General features: G+C 33.6%; 1 protein-coding gene across 1 annotated transcript in view; it reads right to left on the reverse strand.

The window, feature by feature from the left end:
• The window catches only part of UBE2W (ubiquitin conjugating enzyme E2 W), an 83731-nt gene that overhangs the window by 18220 nt on the left and 45632 nt on the right, over positions 1-19879 (reverse strand). Inside the window, exon 4 of the mRNA XM_074278890.1 lies at positions 3235-3390. Within this exon, the coding sequence (XP_074134991.1) occupies positions 3235-3390 (156 nt within the window). The remainder of the gene's footprint in view (positions 1-3234; positions 3391-19879) is intronic.

Here is a 19879-nt window from a genome sequence, read left to right on the forward strand (position 1 = left end):
TTATACAAATAAATTAATTACAAAACCTATGAGTATGATGGAGAGGTACAAACATAATCTCAACTAGTATCCACTGTACCCTTTAACCTATCACCCACTATGCCTTGTCAAATCCCAACCTCAGATTATTCCTACAATTGGCTGTCTTCAATCATATACTGATGCTCCTGAATAATGCTGGAGAAATCATGAAACCAGGCTACCTGAAACACTACAAATTTATGTCACAATTTCAATGGGACCTTCATTGCAGCAAAGCAAGACTTTTACATATCCCTAATATGTACCTATGATACATGTACCTATGATCCCATATCTCCATCAGAGAATTTATCACTCAATCTTTAATTTCTTCCTATGTATTAGCTATTTTTATACTTTCTACAAACATATTGTCTTATCCTTATTTTTCTTTAAAACAAACAACAACCTTCATTTGAGCAGAGATCATTCCCACTAGCTACATATAAATTATACAGCTTATCTTTCTTATGCTAAACTCCTTAAAGAAAGCCATCTACAATAAGTATCTCCATTTCCTTTCCTATCATTCTCTTCTAAAATCTCTGTAATCACATTCCCAACAGTCTTTAAATTTTACCAGAGATCTTTTAATTGCCAAATCTAGTAGCCTCTTCTCATTTTACATACTAAATAAGCTTTTAAATATTTCTTGACGTGGATATCTTCAACAGAGAAGAGCTAATCCAATTCCAATTGATCAATGATGGACAGAATCAGCTACACCCAGACAAGGAACACTGGGAAATGAGTGTAAACTGTTAACATTTTTTGTTTTTCTCCCCAGGTTCTCTTTTGCAACAACAACAAAAAGAACAAAATTAGGTTTTGCACATATATATTGTACCTAGGACATACTATAACATATTTAATATGTATGGGAATGCCTGCCATCTAGGGGAGGGGGAGGGAAAGAGGGGAAAAATTCGGAACAGAAGGGAGTACACGGGATAATGTTGTAAAAAATTACCTAAGTATATGTAATGTCAAAAAATATTATAATTATAAAATAAACAAACAAATAAATAAACAAATAATTTTTTCTTGACGTTAATGACAATGAAGTTAAGATACCATCCAAGGTGCAGAGAACTGGGAATAAGAGAGAAGAGGAAATCAGGAAAGTTTTTGTGGAAGAAATGGCTTTTGTGCTAGAATTTAAAATGTGAGTTGGCAATTCAATATGTAAATAGAAGAATGGAAGATATTTTGGAAAAAAGAACACTGAACAAAAGGACCAAGGCAAGAGATTACAGAATATGGCCAGAGAATAGAGAGTATTCCCATCTGATTTGAATGTATGATAAGTTCACATGGAAGAGAGAAATTATAAGGAGCATATTTATCTAGAAATGAAAGGGATCTCAGAAGTTATCTAGTCTAACCCTCACCTTACCTCCATTTTGCAGCTGAGAAAAATGAGGTCCAATGAGGTAAAAATCTCATATCTCAGATTACATAGATAGCAAGCATAAGAGGTGAGATTTAAATCAAAGTCTCTGACTCACAGGTCAGTGATCTATTGACTATATCATGATGCACTGTACCATATAGTAGTATTGCTAGAGTAAGGATACTTAAGCACAATGGCCTTTATCAAAGTGGTAGCTATAAACAGAATGAGCAAGAAATGCAGGACTCTAACCAAAACTGATTATATTTAAGAGGTAAGAAAGAAGAAAGAGCCCAAACAAAGCAAGGTTTTAAATGTAAGGAACTAAGTGCATGGTGATGGAACTCACAAAAATAATGAAGAGGAAAACAAAGAAACATTAAATTGGTTTTGGACCTGCTGAGTTACTGAAATCTCCAAATAGATAAGCCTTAGAGACATAGAAGATGAGGACCTGTGCTCCTAAGAGACTTCATACTAGAGAGAAGAGTTCTAAAGTCATTAATATACAAGTGAAAGATGAATCCATGAGAATGAATGACTTCAAAGAAGAAAGAAAAGAAGACCAATGCCAGAATTATGGGAAATAGCCACCCTTAAAGAATGGCTATACACGGAAGACATATCTCTGTAGCCCAAAAAAGAAGTTGTAGCCAATAGTAATATGCTGAAGAGAAATTAAAGTTGAAAACTGGAAGAAAAAAAAAAGATCATTGTTAATCTTTCAAAAAACAATTTCTATTAACTGGTAAAGGAAAAAATAAATTATAAGAAATGTGAGCAAAGTTCTAGAAGAGGCAAGAGAAAGCTATTAGTCTTAAAGACCATAGTGAGTGATCTGAAAATTTAAGGAGAAAGAAATCTTAAAGACAAAGGCAGTGTGGAACAATTTAAAGAATCTACAAAAACCTATTCGTAATTTTTTAACAAGACTAAAACTTGTTTTTTCATATAAACAAAAGTGTGTGAGTGTGTGTGTGTGTGTGTGTGTGTGTGTTTGTAAGTAAAGTAAGTCTCCCCATTTGTGTGGGACACATGGAAAAAAAAAATCTATGAACATTCTATTGTTCCCTTATCTTCAAGCAGAAATAAGTTAGAAACACAAAAAATTGAGATGGGAGACATTCTGACTATGAAAGTCTTCAAGATGTAATTTCTTAATTAGCCCACTGATTCTTCTTTTAGCATTTTTTTTTTGTTATTTTCTCTTAATGAGTCAAATGGGAGACTGAGAAGAGAAAAGGAGGTTTCAAATAATGTGTAGTTGCTGCTGGCCAAAGGGGCTCTAACTTCTCCATATCTTTCTAACCTTTCCTTTAACCACCCTTCCCCTTTCTCCCTGAGGGGGGGGAAAAAAAGTTCAGGATAAAAGGAGTTTTTCTCCCTCTGTAGCCATAAAGAATTGTGGAAAGAAGTTGGGAAAACTGAATTGAAGCTAGGGATTTGGGGTAGTAGAAAGAAGGAAAATGTGGTGAGAGAGAGGAGCTATATGGCATGACTTTTTGGAAACTTTCTGTACACTTTGCTCTTCTATGAAAATTTTAAGGAAATTAATTCAATATCATGATTCTAGAGCACCAGTAAAAAGGCTTTTAAAACAAAACATTCTAATCCATTTAACTTCTGACTTGGAGCAAAAAGTTTGGCAAAGTAAAAAATAAAGAAATTTCAATTTATTTCTCTATAGAAAAATAACATTCCCTATAGTTTATAATCAAAAATATATTTCCTTCTTTAAAAAACTAATTATATATTAAAATATTTTATTTACCTAATCTGAAAGCAGAGGTATTATCTTGAATAATACTGAAAAGTCCTACCTTTTCTTTGCAGCTGGAAAGCATGCTAATAATGCTAAGACAAACTGATTGCACTGAGAGCGCTGGGGACCAATCTTCTGTTAGAATGGATAAACAGATATGACCATTGCTATAAACATGAGGATGTACAGGAATATTGTCACCAGTAAACATGACCTAAGAAAGAATAAAATTCCATTAACACTTAGGATTCTAAAGGACACCAAAATCCAAATCAAATTTCCCATTTATGCCTAGAAATATTGACTTGTAACATAATGGCAAATAGTAGACTTTAAACCTTTCAGTAAGTCAGGGCCAAGTTAGGTATTACAACCATACAAAATGCAATATATAATTGGATCTATGCTTTTTTTTTTTAAATCATAAACTGTTTTCAAAAAAAATCTCAAACATTTTCATAAGAGAATAGGGACTGGACTTGTAGTTTCATTAGCTTAAGGAACTTCCAAATGACAACTCCCTTTACCAATACAGGATAGCACCTTCTCTGCCAACTTAAAGTCTGAGAGAACTGCTTAGAGAAGGTTATTTGACTTATCCAGGACCACAAAAACTTTATGTGGCAGAGGACAGATTTGAATACATATTTTCCTAGCTTCTAGGCTAGCTCTCTACCCACTGTTATGATACAGCTATTTTTATATTCACATAAAAAAAGTATTTCTTTGAAGACAACTTCCAAAGAGAATTTTTCAAATTCTAATCATTATTCTCTATACTAAGCGGAATCCACTAAAATTCCAAAAGAAAATTCTCCATTTGGAAACAGTATCCTTATTCTCCCTATCTTTACACCCACTTCTTTTCCCGTCACATGCCAACTCAGAAAAAGTGAATTTTATTAAATCAGCAAATATTTATGTGGCTAGAATTGATAAGAAATAGGCTGAGAAAAAAAAAAAAGGCAGAAACCACATGTAACTTTTAAATGGTGTTTTTGAGTTCTCTATTTGGTTATATCTCAAATGTTAACTTTTTCTTTTAAGTCCTTCCTTTTTCTGAACTTTTCTTCTAATTCCTGAATCTTTCTTCCTGTCTGCCCTCCACATCTCTTAAAATTTATTTTGAAACTTTTTATTTTCAACCTGACTAGTCTTATTTTATAATAGGAATTTTTATTAGTTTGTGTTATGGAATTAGTGAAAACAATGACATTCCCTCATAATTAAGTAGTAAGGAAAGTTATAGGATAATTGACAATAATCATAAAAACCAAAGGATTTAGAGGAAAAGTCCTTAGATACCATTATAAAAATTAATGTCCTCATTTAAGATGAAACTAAAGCTCAGAGATATTAAATGACCAACCCCCCAAACCATTATTTGAAGTTAAAAGACTAATTTTAAAATCCATTACAACATACTCAATAAAGCTGAAATAACACATATTTGAAATATAAAGTACAATTCTTAAAATTAAATGAGGACAAGCAACATTAAAATGCTAGTAATGAGAAAAAATGGTTTTAACCAAGTCTCAATTTTCTCATTTATAAAATGAAGGAGTTGGAGCTCCAAGGTCTAAATCTATGATACAATGAAATATTATTATAGATAGAACATTATTATTATTATTGTTAAATAGCCAACTTCACATTTACATAATGTTTAAAGATTTACAAGCACTTTCATGACATATTATTATTCCTATTTTGGATGAGAAAATAGGTTCCCAGGCTAAGTGACATACTTTAGATCTCAGAGTTTGTCTGAGATAGGATTCTAAGACTTCTAAGTCCAAAATTCTTTCCACTATGTTCTAAAAAGAACCTTTGAGGCTTGATTTTATGAGACTGATGACACACAAATTCTTCATGAAATCTAATCTCATTTTTAAACTTTATGGCATTCCCATTACAATTTGTTTACCAACCACCACATTTACATTTCTTGGCTTACAAATGGAACAGATTTATTATAGATTACTTATTGAATAGAAATTGGAAGAGAGAAGAGGATTAATAGCAGTTCACATTTATATCTGTAAATCATGAACTATTTCAAATGAGAGAATTAAATTAGAGGTAAATTTAGGGTCATACAACTAATAACTATCAGAGCTAGAAATAAAACCCAGAAATAATTCCAAATCCTGTATTTTTCCATTACTTAACACTTTGATCAGAAGGATCAAATATCAGAAATATCGTAAGATATTTCACCATATTGGTACACAACTTAGTTTGGATATACTGTCAGCTTTTCTCATTGTATTTCAGAATCCCTAAGTACAACCTTAGCCTCCAAAGTAGAGAGGACAAGCATACTCTGAACAGTTAGGTTTAGGAGGGAAAGGAAAGAGTAATGGTATGCCTAAGACAGATGATAAAAAGTCTTATGTTGGGAGGCTAGAGGGGTTAAAATCCCACCCCTGAGATTTAAAATAGGAACATAGGAAAAAAAAATCACTTAAGCCTTTTTGTGTCTTAGTTTCCTCATCAGAAAAATGGGAATAATAGTTATAGTTCTTCCTTCACATGACTATATGTGGATCAAATGAGAAATGTATATAAAAATGTTCTGCAAACTTTCCGTGCTATGTAAATGATCAATTATCAACTTGGAAATTTTTTTCAATATGTATTTAAAAATGTTCTGCAAACTTTCCGTGCTATGTAAATGATCAATTATCAACTTGGAAATTTTTTTCAATATGTATATTATATTTCTGGCCAACTCAAACACATTAGTATTTGATAATAGTGTCAAATAGAGAAGATGAAAAAAAAAAGCACCTCTGGCTTCAAAGAAGCATTAAAAAAAAAAAAAAAAAGGAATCCCATCACCAATAAAAACAACTCAGGAAAGCTGAAAATTCAAAATATTATACTATGTGTACTTCTGGTCAAAGACTGGCTGATAATGACTAAAAAAAAAAAATTCAAGCCACTTGGCATATAAAAAATTGAGAAGCATGAAAAAAGCAATGGGGAAAGGAGATAGGAGAGAAGAAAAAAGTAAATAGTGAAGTAAGAGTAGCAAAACAGCAAAGCCCAAACACAAAAGTGGCTGACAACTTGTTAGCAGAAAGGCAATCACAAAAAAGGAAAAAAATGGCATAAAGCCACTTAGGTCTCATTAGACTTGGCAAGTAACAATCATACCTTTTTAAAGGCACCATTCATAGGACATTCCTTTAGTTATTAAACTATCAAGCATTATTTAGATCTCAGAAGACTAAGGGCATCACTTTCTTCAGGCTATGTCAAAGGGGAAGGTCTAACAACACATACAGTTCATCTGTTAAAGGTAAAATACTTGGACAGCAGCAAATGAAACCACAGAATAATGCAATTTATACACCTAATATTGACACAAGCAGAAACAAGCTACCACATATTATAGAAGTCATAGATTGATACAGATTCTAAAACTTTAATAAAAAGATCATACTCTCTCCTGTAATTTAAGGTCTAAAATAACTAAATTGCTGAAAGTACAAATGTCTTATCCCAGTATCAGAGAGAAAATGGACCGCAGAGGGCTACTAGTCTAAACTCTATTTGAGTTAGATCTTCTTCATATTTTATTCCCATGCCACTTTTAGGACACTAAGAATTAGAAAAATAGCCACCAAATCCAAATCTGCTTCCCTTAAATTTGCCCAGGGTAGCCTTTAAGATATCTAAAAATACTGATGATGTTAAACCTCAAAGTTCTCATTTCCAGGTTAAACATTTTTAGTTTCTTTAGCCCTTCTCAACAATGAGTTGATTCCAAGGCAATTCCATTAGACTTGGTTTTTGTTGTTGTTGTTGTTTTATTTTCTTTTAATTCCAATGGACTTGTGATGGAAAGTGCCATCCACATCCAGAGAAATAGCTATGTATGGAGATTCAAAGTGGATCAAAGCATAGTATTTTCAGCTTTTTTTTGTTCTTTTTTTCCATCTCATGTTTTTTCCCCTATTGATCAATTTTTTTTTTTTTGCACAACAAATATGGAAATATGTTTAGAAGAATGGCATATTTGTGTATTGGTCTTGGAGAGGGGTGAGACTGCAGGAGGAGAAAATTTTATAACACAAGGCTTTGCAAAGGTGAATGTTGAAAACTATCTTTGCATGTATTTAGAAAAATAAAATACTTTAAAAAACATTTTTAGTCTTTTCAACTGACCATAATTACATTCTTCTGGACATTCTGATTTGCTAAAGTCCTTCCTAAAATACTGCACCATACTAGGAAACAATCTGAGCATATAATTTGGTTAAACTCCTCCTTTATTCTCTCTATTGAACCAAACCCAGAAATTTTAATTGTACAACCAATCTTCAAATTTAGCAATTCTACATACATTCTGTTCTACAGAGATGGGAGGGTTCAGTTTCAAGAGCACAGAAATATAAGTGCTCTCAGGGAGGCTGATTTCAGGTGGTCATTTTTTCAATGCAATTACCTTTCTATTAGCTTCCCAAAAGTTCCCTTATTAAAGATATGGCAGGTAAAGTGCCTCTCCTTATCAATTTATAATTGATATATATATCAATTTATAAGTGCCAAGCTACTTATGCCTTAAGGCCGTTTCCTTCCTTTCCTCCCCAAAATCATATGAGACACAGATGAGCAGGGTTGAAAATGAAATCCATGCTCATGGCCAACTTCCTGAGCATTGCCCTTTTAAAAATAATGGTAAGTTGCTTTCAGGTATTTAGAGTTAAAAGGGGCATTAGAGATAAATTAAGTGTTAGCACCCTACTTTACATGGATTAAAAAAAAAAATTAAAACTTTTTATTTTTCAAAATAATTCTTTAACATCAACCCTTACAACCTTGTGCTCCAATTTCCTCCCCCCCTCCTTCCCTGGATAAGTAGTCCAATATATGTTAAACACGGTAGAAATACATGTCAAATCCAATACATGCATACATATTTATACAATTATGTTGTTGCACAAGAAAAATCAAATCAGACCGAAAAAACAAATAAAGAAAATAAAATGCAAGCAAACAACAACAAAAAGAGTGAGAATGCTATGTTGTGAACCATATTTAGTTCTCACAATACTCTCTCTGGGTGTAATTGGTTCTTTTTATCACAAGATCATTGGAACCTGTCTGAATCATCTCACTGTTGAAGAGAGCTACGTCCATCAGAATTGATCAACATATAATCTTCTTGTTGCCATGTACAATGATCTCCTGGTTCTGCTTATTTCACTTAGTATCACTTCTACATGGAAAAGTTTTAACCTAGAATGATTAACCATAGAAACTCAGAGCTTTAAAAATCCACAATGATCACAATTCCATACTATTTACAGATTATAGGATTTAGAATCAGAATGGCTCATCATCATTTTGGATATGATGAAATATGTCTTGAGAGCGAAAGAAATTTGCCAAAGTATCTTCTAATCTATCACACCAGAGCCTTCAAAACTTTAGGATGGTTATCAGAAAACCTATGTTCATATCACATATACTGACAATTTTTGTCTATGTTGTCTTTTTTTATTACCTTCTATATAAAATGCGAGTATCCCCTCCCATTTCCACTATATTCTAACTCCTTTATTTATTAGAGAAGACACTGAACTATTGTAAGTCAAACCAGTATAGGTATGGGAATTATTTATAATTACAACTCTTTCACCGAAGCCACTAAAAGAAATAATTGTCAGAGGACTTGGGCTGAATCTTATGCTACTGAAACCATAGACAAACCTGGAAGGACTGTCATTTTTGTCTGTGTACCCTGGGGTCTACCACAATACACTGCAAAGGGGTTTTAATAGTCATTGAAGTGAACTGTGTAACCTTGGGCACATCTCTCCTCTCTGCTTTAAAAATGTGGGACTGGACTATATAAACACCAAATTATATTCTAGTTCTGAAAGCCTCTGTTCCAAGATTCTTTCCAGGTTTCAAGACCAGAGGTGAAATGAGTCTGCCACAGTGTCCCACTTATCATACGTAAGCCTCAAATACAAGACCTTTCCACTATCCCAGCAAGCCAATCCCTCAGAATCTCACTGAGTTATTTCCATGTGGGCCTTGTCATATCTCAGAACTCAATTTCTTCATACCATAAAAGATTTAGAGATGGGGAGGCAAATCAAGTATTTATTAATACCTTACTACAGACAAGGTACACTAGGATCAGTCTCTGCCTTCAAGCATTCTAATAGGGGAAGCGAATACATGAAAATACAATCAATTGTCAAAGTCAACTTAATCTCTCAACACAATTTCCTTGTCTATAAGCTGGGGATAATATTTATATCAGAGTAGCTGTAAGGAAAATGCTACAAAGATGCATCATGGCAGCTCCTACCAGAATCTCAGTTAAAAACAAACAAAAAAAAACCCCCCACAACTTTCCAAACTATATGAATAATTAAATTATTAAGTAATGCATGTTACAGTTTGCTCATAAGCAGGGACACTTTTAATGTCATAAATAGTCATTATACTTCACAAAAAGAAAAGGAATTCATAAAAGCAGCATCAGTATCAAGAGATAATACATGTATCAATTTATTCCTTCAACAAACATTTTAAAAATCCTTACAGGGAGTTATGTTTGGTTCTGGGAAGACACAAAACTTATTTTAAAAAAACACACAGACACTGCTGTCATAGAGCCTTACAGGTGAATAAAAAGGCAAATATAGATTACGACATACAACATGACATAAGCATCTTTAAGTGTTGTTCCACAAATGTCAAGAGAAGTACCAGATTATTTCCAAATGGGAAAAGATGGAATTTGATAGGGGTTTAGAGTAAAGTAAAGTGATTTAGTATACAATTTCATCAAAAACAGAGGGAAGCAGTACTATTCAGAAAGCAGGTAGTAGTTCCATTTAATTGACTTGAAAAGTAGAGAGAGAAAGCTAAATAGAAAAGCTAAAGGCTTTGAACACCAGGACAGAGAGTTGAAACAGTTAATCTCCTTTCCCTACCCCTCAAAAAATCTCATGAATAGATGTTATTAAAGAAAACAGAGCAGAAGTATATACTTAAAGTATAGATTAAAGTGTACTTAATAGTTCTCATCCTATTTTTGTAGAAAAGATGGAGCTAAGACATGGACCTACTAATCCATGTTTTTAATCTTGCACCCAATCATTTTAAATTACATACATCATACAACTTACAAAAAATAGAAATAAAAAACATGAAAAAAAAATCAAATAACATTTTAACTTAAAAGTCACTAAGAGACTACTGAAGCTTAATGAAGTAGGGTGATAATATGGTCAACATAAAGTGGTGTTTAGGAAACATCACTTTGGCAGCTATGTGAAGGATGAATTCAGAGAAACTGATAAAATTTTTAAGGAAGAGTGACTGGTTAGTAGCTATAGCAATAGATCAGGCATGAAGTGTGAAGGTTTGAACAAGGGTAGTGATTATGTGACTAGAGAGGAAGTACACATGAAAAATATTGTGGAGATAGAAATCACAAGATTTGGCTAATGAATTTAAAATAACCAAAGTTATGAATCTGAGCCTCTTTTGGGCAGTTAGATGGTTCTGAGAATAGAAAACTGATTCTGTAGTCGGGAAGATCTGAGTTCAAATCTGGACTCAGACATTTATTAGCTATATGACTCTGAGCAAGTCACTTAATCTTGGCCATAATTCAACGAACAAGGAAATGGCAAATCATTCCAGTATCTTTGCCAAGAAATTCCATGGACAATGCTGGTAAGCAGTGGTCTACAGGTCACGAACTCAACGTAACTGAACAACAAGGAGGATTGTAGTGGGACAGCTAGGTGGTACAGTAGATGGAGCACTGACTCTGGAATCAGAAGGATTTAAGTTCAAATCTGACCTGAGACACTTATTAGCTGTCTAATCCTGGGCAAATTATTTTGCCCGATTGCCTTAATTAAAAAAAAAAAAAAAAAAAAAAAAAAAAAAAAAAAAAGAGGATGATGGTAAACGTGACAGTAATTGGGTAGCTTGAGATCTGGAATGAAAATTATAACAATTGATCCTGGCTTGCTCAGCACTTAGAAAACTCATTCTTCTCCAAGGCAAATAAGGAGAAAGTTCGGGGGAAGGGAGTGGTAAATAGAGAGATGTTACCAGCAATAAATCAGACTACACTGGAGCAAAGAGTTTTAGAACTTGCCATATAAAAGATGTGAGCTTCAGAACAGGGACAAATTTTGCTTGCATAGCTGCTGACCTGTACCTATATGGACCTGGCTGGCCAGGTTATAATGGCCCTAATGGCTTGGGTAAAGCCCCAGGAGTGAGCAGTAGAAAGGAAGAAAAAAATGTATGTGAAGAGATAAAAAGTGATATGGTTATATTCAAGAAGCCCATGATTGCCATTATCTTGTAGGGCAAGTGGGATACAACTGATGTTCTATTTTCTAACTGGGTGACCAGATATAAGACCACTACCTTAGACAAGACAATAGTTAAGTGGAGTTAGAACCCAAAGAACAGACAAAGAATGACAGAACCAGAAAGGTTATCAGAGATCATCAAGTTGAAACTTAAAACAATTTTGTTTGCAACTAGACCTTGCTTGAAGGTGTCCAGTGAGGTTTATGGAGATAGCTCATTTTCTTACAAAATCCTTTAAAAATTCAAGAATTCCTTACAAAAATCTAAACTCTACTTTTGCCAATTTCTGAACATAGATTGTTCCTACCAACTTCCACTCTTCAAAGTCAAAGTCTTTTTCCTCTTCCAAATTGCAGCTTAAGGATATCTAAAAAGGTACTTCTTATATCTCCCCTTACCTCTCTAATAATTCTCTCCAAGTTAAACATGACAGTCCCTTCAAAAAAGCTTCATTAGATAATGAACTTGAAACTTTTCACTTTCTCAGTGCTTTTGCCCTGGAGATTCTAATGCATCATCATCTTTTCTAAAATGGGATACCATGAAGTGAATATATCTCAGATTGTGTGGTCTGACTAGACCAAACTATAAAAAAAGACCAATATCACCTTATTTCTGTACCCCACATTCCTTAAAGCAGCACTAAGTTTTCTTGGCTTGTATATCACACTGTTGACTCAAAGAACTTGTCTACTAAAACTCTCATAATGCCCTACTGCCCCAAATAAAATGTCCAGTCATATTTCTATCATCTTTCTGAATGTAAGTGAAGTTGATTTTTTAAAACACAAGTGAAAGACTAATATTCAACTTTGAGTTACCAATGCTGTCTTAGTTGTTAAGTCTGATGGCTTTCCTTCAATATTTATCCTTTTTGTTCTCTCTACAATACCTGAGAGTTAGTTATAAGGAATGGCTCTTGGTGAAGAAAATTAGAGGAGGAATTGTTTTATTAAAACTTTTTATTTTTCAAGATGCGTGGACAATTCTTCAACATTAGCCTTTGCAAAAAGCCTGTGTTCCAATTTTCCCTCTTTTCCTCCATGCCCTCCCTTAGATATCAAATAGTCCATTATATGTTAAATATGGTGGAAATATATGTTAAATCTAATATATGCATACATATTCATACAATTATCGTACTGCACAAGAAAAAAGAGAAGCACAATAAAATGCAAGCAAACAATAACAAGAAGAGTGAAAATGCTATGTTGTGAACCACATTCAGTTCCCAGACTCCTCTCTGGGTATAGATGTCTCTCTTCATCACTGAATAATTGGAATTAATTTGAATCATCTCATTGTTGAAGAGAACCATGTCCATCAGAATTGATCATCACATAATCTTCTTGTTGCAGTGTATAATGATCTTCTGGTTCTGCTCATTTCACTCAGCAGCAGTTCATGTAAGTCTCTCCAAGCCTCTCTGTATTCCTCCTGCTGGTCATTTCTTACAGAACAATAATATTCCATAACATTCATATATCATAATTTATTCAGCCATTCTCCAACTGATGGAAATCCATTCAGTTTCCAATTCCTAGCCACTACAAAAATGTCTGCCACAAATATTTTTGCACATATGGGTCCCTTTCCCTCCTTTAAGATCTTTTTGAGATATAAGCCCAGTAATAACACTGCTAGGTCAACGGTTATGTACAATTTCATAACTTTTTGAACATAGTTCCAAATTGCTCTCCAGAATGGTTGGATCTGTTCACAGTTCCACCAACAATATATCAATATCCCAGGTTTCCCACATCCCCTCCAACATTCATCATTATCTTTTCCTATCATCTTAGCCAATATGAGAGGTGTATAGTGATATCTCAGAGTCGTCTTAATTTGCATTTCTCTGATCAATAGTGATTTAGAGCACCTTTTCATATGACTAGAAATAGTTTCAATTTTTTTTTTTTGGGGGGGGGCTGAGGTGTTAAGTGACTTGCCCAGGGTCACACAGTTAGGAAGTATTAAGTGTCTGAAACCAGATTTGAACTCAGGTCCTCCTGACTTCAGAGCTGGTGTTCTGTCCACTGTGCCATCTAGTTTCAATTTCTTCATCTGAAAATTTTCTGTTCATATCCTTTAACCATTTATCAATTGGTGAATGGTTTGAATTCTTATAAATTTGAGTCAATTCTCTATATATTTAAGCAATGAGGCCCTTATCTGAACCTTTAAATGTGAAACTGTTTTCCCAATTTATTGCTTCCTTTTTAATCTTGTCTGCATTAAAACTAAACAATGTAAAAAATAAAAAACAAAACAAAACAACACCAAAGTAACCCCTCCCCCAAACCAACCAACAACAAAAATAACCAGTAAGATTTAAGAAATAACTTCCCAATCACCCATCTCCATTCAACTTTGGAGGGCAAAGTTGAGCCAACACTGCTCTTCTCCACTACTGATCCAATTCTATATGATCCTTTATAGATTATTTGCTGATATATCAAATACACATAATTCCCAGGACCTTAAGTTGTTGTTCATCTGGGACAGGCGATTTAGACCCAAGGACAAATAAGTGCTTTGCTATATAATTTCTTTACTTATTTTGGGTTACAGCATACTATTAGCTTTGGTGGTTTTATTCTTTCCAGTCCAGAGATCATTCTTTTTTTATAGAGAAGGCAGAAGCAAATAAAGAGTTGAGAAGGTTCATCTTCTATTACTTATCACCTATCTATATTAAGTAACTTTTAACTCAATGTTTTATTAGAAACAAAACCAAACTAAAACAAAAGCCCCAAAACACCCTCACCAAATCATTTTTTTAATCCTTAACCTTGCTATTCCCAACTCCTTTTGAGCATTAGCATCCCTGAGATTCTTTCAAGCTTTTTTGCTCATCCTCTGTCTTTTCTTCCAGCCTCATTCTGTCTATAATTTCACATATCTTTTTAAAATCTAAGTTGTTTGGCAAGTTCTCTGTATTTTAACTGGTCTAATTAACAAATTCTAAGATAAATATTCACTTTCAAGATTCCATCAATAACCATCTTGCTACCAGTTCATTTTTCAAGAGAATTAGATCTTCCAGAAGGTAATCCTCCTTGTTGATCCCTCTACTTTTAGAAACATTAATCAATAAAGACAAGAAATTATTCATTTTCTGAACTATTTTTGATAGAGTTCCAGCAGACATTTAGATGCCTGAAGCTTTCTCCATCCTCCACATGAAAATGCCTTTTGCTAGGCTTGAGATTTATTTCCTGAACTCCTTGACAATTTCCACCATCTTTTTAGTTCATATGGGGCATACTGTAATCACCCCACCATAAATTTTAACTTAAAATTATTTCTCTGTTTCTAACTTTCCACATAAGTATTGAGAACACATAATGCTATTCTGCCCCTACTTTCTCTCTCCTAATACCTAAAATACCTCTTTTGGTTTTGCTCTTTCAATAGACTAACATATATCTTTCTGTAGTTAATTTCCAGTTATGTCTCATCCAAGTCTCAGTGAAACCAATGAGGTTTGTTATTTTTGACTTAGAATTTCTAGTTTTCCTAGTTTGTCACTTAATACTTGCAGTAAATTAATGTATAGGGCATCTGAAGCCAGGCATTATTATTGGATTCTTTCTTGGATTTTGAATATTGTATTCTTTTTACACTATATAGATATTCTCCAGATTGTCTACTTTGTGAATATCCAGATCTTTTTTTTTTTTTAAACTCCCTATTCCCTTTAATTTTAAATTTAAGCACTCCTTGATTATATTTACAGGATTTCTAGAAAATATGTTCTTACTATATACCTTGTTGGATACTTTCCATACTTTGACCAGGATATTTTAATTTTTATATTTTTAGCTATAATACAGAAATCCAAATCCTATTCTCAAATATATTAGCTACCTGTTCACTTCTCATATCAAATTTTCTATGCTGTATTTCCTGCCAATGTTGTGATGCAAATGTACTTTCTGTCCTATGAGCTTCAGTTCAGAGTAAGGTTTTTCAATCTTTAGTAAAGTTTTCTAAGTTTCTTCTTGAAGTTATTACATATCCATGAAAAATCCCAAAAGTACAGTAAATATCCAGTTTGAAATTTCTGACATGTTAAATAAATGCTCAAGAACAGTTGCTTCAGTTAGACTGCCAGCAAGAGATACTAAGCTCTACTACTCATATTTTCCCTTTGACCTTTAATTTTTCACCCCCACAGGACATGTATATACATGTAATCATCACTCCTCACCTAATAACTATCTACTTTCCTTCTCTCTCCAATTTGGGAAGATCCTCACATCTCTTTCTTCACTCATGCGCAGAAGGTCTTCTAATTGACCCCCCCCCCCCAACTTTCTGGTACAGGTCAATATTCTTGCCTTCATATTCCTTTTTCTTCTTTGCTTTTATTCTGAAATCTTTCTTCAGAGCTTTTAACATATTAATAATTTGATGTTAATCTGGATGAAGATTTTCAATAACCAGAGTTCTCTGATGGGATGGAACTAGTTAATATCTTAACTGGACAGAGAAATCTTGTTCATTATCAAGTTTAAAAATCCCAGCACTAAGAGAGCTAACAACTGAATGACAGTCAATTTTAAAAGATCTCTCTAACTAGAATACTGGGCTCAATCTATGAAGATAATAGTAATAGGAATAAATATGTAGATTTATGCTATAATTCAAAATACCAATTTTGCAAGTTTAAGATGGGAGATATGCTAAACAATGATTCATATGAAAAATATATTTTTTAAAGTTTTGTTTTGTTTTAAAATTGAAACTTAAATCCATCAGTGGATATAGATGCATTGAGAAATAGGCAAATGGTTAAGATGATATATGATAATGGGATTTAAATCTCTAGAGCACAGCTAATGTAAACTATATATATATCTATATATAAAATAGATAAAAAAAGGACAGTACATAAAACTGCAAATCTCTATCATATTCAACTTGCTTTTCCTTTTATAATAAACCCAACATTAGACAAAGCTATTCTGCTTGTGTTTCCCTTAAGCTTCTTCTATTCTCTCCTTTATTTAGGGTTCTATAACTTCAACAAGTCAATGGTATTTGGTAAATGAGAATACCTAAAAGAAACAGTTTCCAGGACTATGGAAGTGAAAGTCTTGCTGAATTTAGTCTTGATCTATTTCTGAAACACTATATTCAATTCTAGACATGTTTTAGGATGAATGTTGTAAGCATATCAAAAGAAGTAAAAGTTAGACTCAAATTCCTGCCACAGACTGGTGAAAGGACAAAACCACCTAGAAGGGATACGATTAGTTTATATGAATCTGAAACGCCACCACGTGGGGAAATAATTAGACTAATTATACTTAGCCCCCCAAAGGAAAAATGAGTAGCAAAAAAAAGAGAAGTAACAAAAATGAACATTTAGGTTTGAAGAAACTACTTTGTTACAAAAAGATATATCTAAAAGCAGAACGGATTGCCTCAAGAAGTAGTGGTTTCTTTCCTTATTGAAGGTTTTCAAGCAAAGATTGCATTAATACTTGTTCTAAAATATTTGCTCTGAAGTGGACTCTTGTCTGAGAATAGACTGGACAAGATGGCCTTTGAAGTTCCTTTTGATTATGAAATCATGCAGTTTTACGTTTATGTGGAAATTTAGTCTGGCTTTACACATGCGCGCGCACACACACATACAAGTTATGTATATGCATATATACACATACGTAACATAAAATATATACATAATACAATTTATCACATTATATACACACATACATACACACATATATAACAAGACTATATGGTATGAATTTGAGAGGAATGAGGAAACTAACAGATGGAGTCAAGATGATGGAATAAAGGCAGGAAACTAACAGCAATTGAGGTAGACATTAGCAAGGATTTGCTCTAAGCTAGAATATTGGCAATGAAAATGGAAAGACGGGATTAAGATGTAATAGAGAGGAAATTATCAACTAAATAAAGAGACGAGGGAAAAAGAAAAGTCAGAAAATCCCAAGGTTACAAATATGAAAGATTAGATAAATGGAGGTACTACATAAATAGAATATGAAAAGCTAGTAGGTAGATCTATGAGGAAATTTAAAGAATTTTGTCATAGACATTAATCATATATACATTAAAAACTCAAAAAGTTTTTTGTTGTTCATTCATAACTGACTCTCCAAAGCCCTGTCTAAGGTTTTCTTTACTGCAGTCATCTGTCATTTCCTTCTCCAGTTCATTTTACACATAAAGAACTGAAGCAGTTAAATGTTAAATATCTTGCCAGGGGCTCCCCAGCTAGTGAGTTTCTGAGGCTGGATTTTAACTTAGTTCTTCCTGATCCCAGGCCCATCAGTCTATCTGAGCCCATGGATACTCATAACCTAAGACTAAATGTGTAATCACTGGACTTTCCTTCCCTGTGAATAACCTTGATGTTTTAAGGGTGAAATTCCTGTGATTTGCTAATGTGCTCTTCCCTCTTCTGAAAAGTAATCAATAATTTCCTATACAGTATAGTGACTAGAGAGCTAGAGAGAGTCAGGAAAACCTGAGTTTGAATTCCATCTCAGACATTTTACTAGCTGTGACCTTGAGTGAGCCACTCTCCGAGTCTTTGTTTCCTCAACTATAAAATGAGGAGACTGGACTTGATGGACCTCTGTTCCCTCTTAATCTATTATTCTATAACTTATCAAGGTACTAACGTGTTTGAGGCAGCAAAGACTATGGGGTCCCTTATGGTATGTGAATTTTTGAAGGTGCTGACTATACCATTACAGTCAACATGATACATAAGAGAAGTTATATGACTGAGATCCAGATAGTCATATATAATGTCTTAAGCAGAAGGAGAATAAGAAAATGCAGATTAAGTCAATCTCAAGTACTCAGGCATTTCTAACAATTCACAACCTTGACGGCCACTGGAAGGGAAAATCTGAAAAGAGGACTAATGACAACACAGAAACTGAGGGGTTATTTCATAAGTATGCTAGAGGCCTGCCTTCCTTGAAAATACAAGTTTAAAGAAAAACCATTTTCCATCCTCTACAGTAAATACATCAAAAGAAACTATGATCAGAGAATACATTCTTAGATTTGATAAAAATTAAATGAAAAGGCAGAAAGTTGATAGCATACAAGTGACTGAGTCTAGTGTATAGTTTCTCTTTGGTGGATTTATCATAACTAAAAGGCATTAGTACATTATCAATGATTTAAAGATAGATATGACAGGTTTATCAAGTATGTAGATAACAAAAGCTATTATCAGATGACAATCAATCACTTAGAAGTAAAAATTATAACACTTGCCTACTCAGACTTCTATGAATGTGAACACTCCCTTCAATGATAGTGTTCACAATTTATTCATGACATCTCATCTTAGGAAACGCATATCCATGTTCTCCTTAGTTCTGTATGAAATGTTTACTTGGCATTGCATGGATACTCAATGGAACATACATACCATTCCATCTTTGCTCTTATAAAATAATAATGTTCATCCTAATGTCTGGAAATATATCTTCTTTGCTCTACAATTTTTGACTGATGTTTTTTCAACCACACAAGCAATATGCACTGTTCTGCTGCTTTTTGGGGAATCCTCTATTTTAATCCTTCTGAGACTGATATTCTATAACTTGTAGCCACAAAGCAACAATGGAAATATATTAGTATTAACAAGATGCACTTTTGTTAGTAAAGAAGGCTAGGATTATTAAAAATAATCCTTGCCCAGTTTTCCAAAGGCAATTTATTTTGCTATCTTCTTGCTCAATTTTAGGCCCAGTTTATTACCATATAGGGAGAGAGAGAGGAGTGAGAAACAGATGAGAAAGACAGGGAGAGAAAAATGGAAAGAGGGAGGACAGGAAGGATAAGAGGAAGAAGTAAAGAGAAGAAAGAAAGGGATGGAAAGGGAAGGAAAGATGATGGGGGGGAAGGAAAAGGGGAGAGGGAAAGAGGGAGGAAAAAGAGAAAATGAGGAAGAATAAAAAGGAAAAGAAAAGGAAGAAGGAGAGGAGGGAAAGACAGAGAACAGAAAAGGGGAGGAAGGAAAAGAGAAAAATAGAGAGGGAAACAAAGGAAAAGAGGGGAGGCAGATTTGACTCTTAGGACAATTCCTGATTATGTATTGGACTTGGCCTCAGAAAACAGTTTGTTGTTAAAGCCATACCTGAAAGTTCTTAAATTCTACTGGTACAGTCTTTAAGAATTCAGAGATATCTCCATGCCATGAGAAGGCAGTAATGTAGGACTGTGGAAAACAATATTATATACAAGACAAAGGAAAGGCTCATTCTAGATATGAGGAGGCTATAACATGTTACTAATAACAAAGAATTGGAGCATATAGAATGGCA

The sequence above is a fragment of the Sminthopsis crassicaudata genome, chromosome 1 (assembly GCF_048593235.1).
Source record: "Sminthopsis crassicaudata isolate SCR6 chromosome 1, ASM4859323v1, whole genome shotgun sequence".
Lineage (NCBI taxonomy): Eukaryota > Metazoa > Chordata > Mammalia > Dasyuromorphia > Dasyuridae > Sminthopsis > Sminthopsis crassicaudata.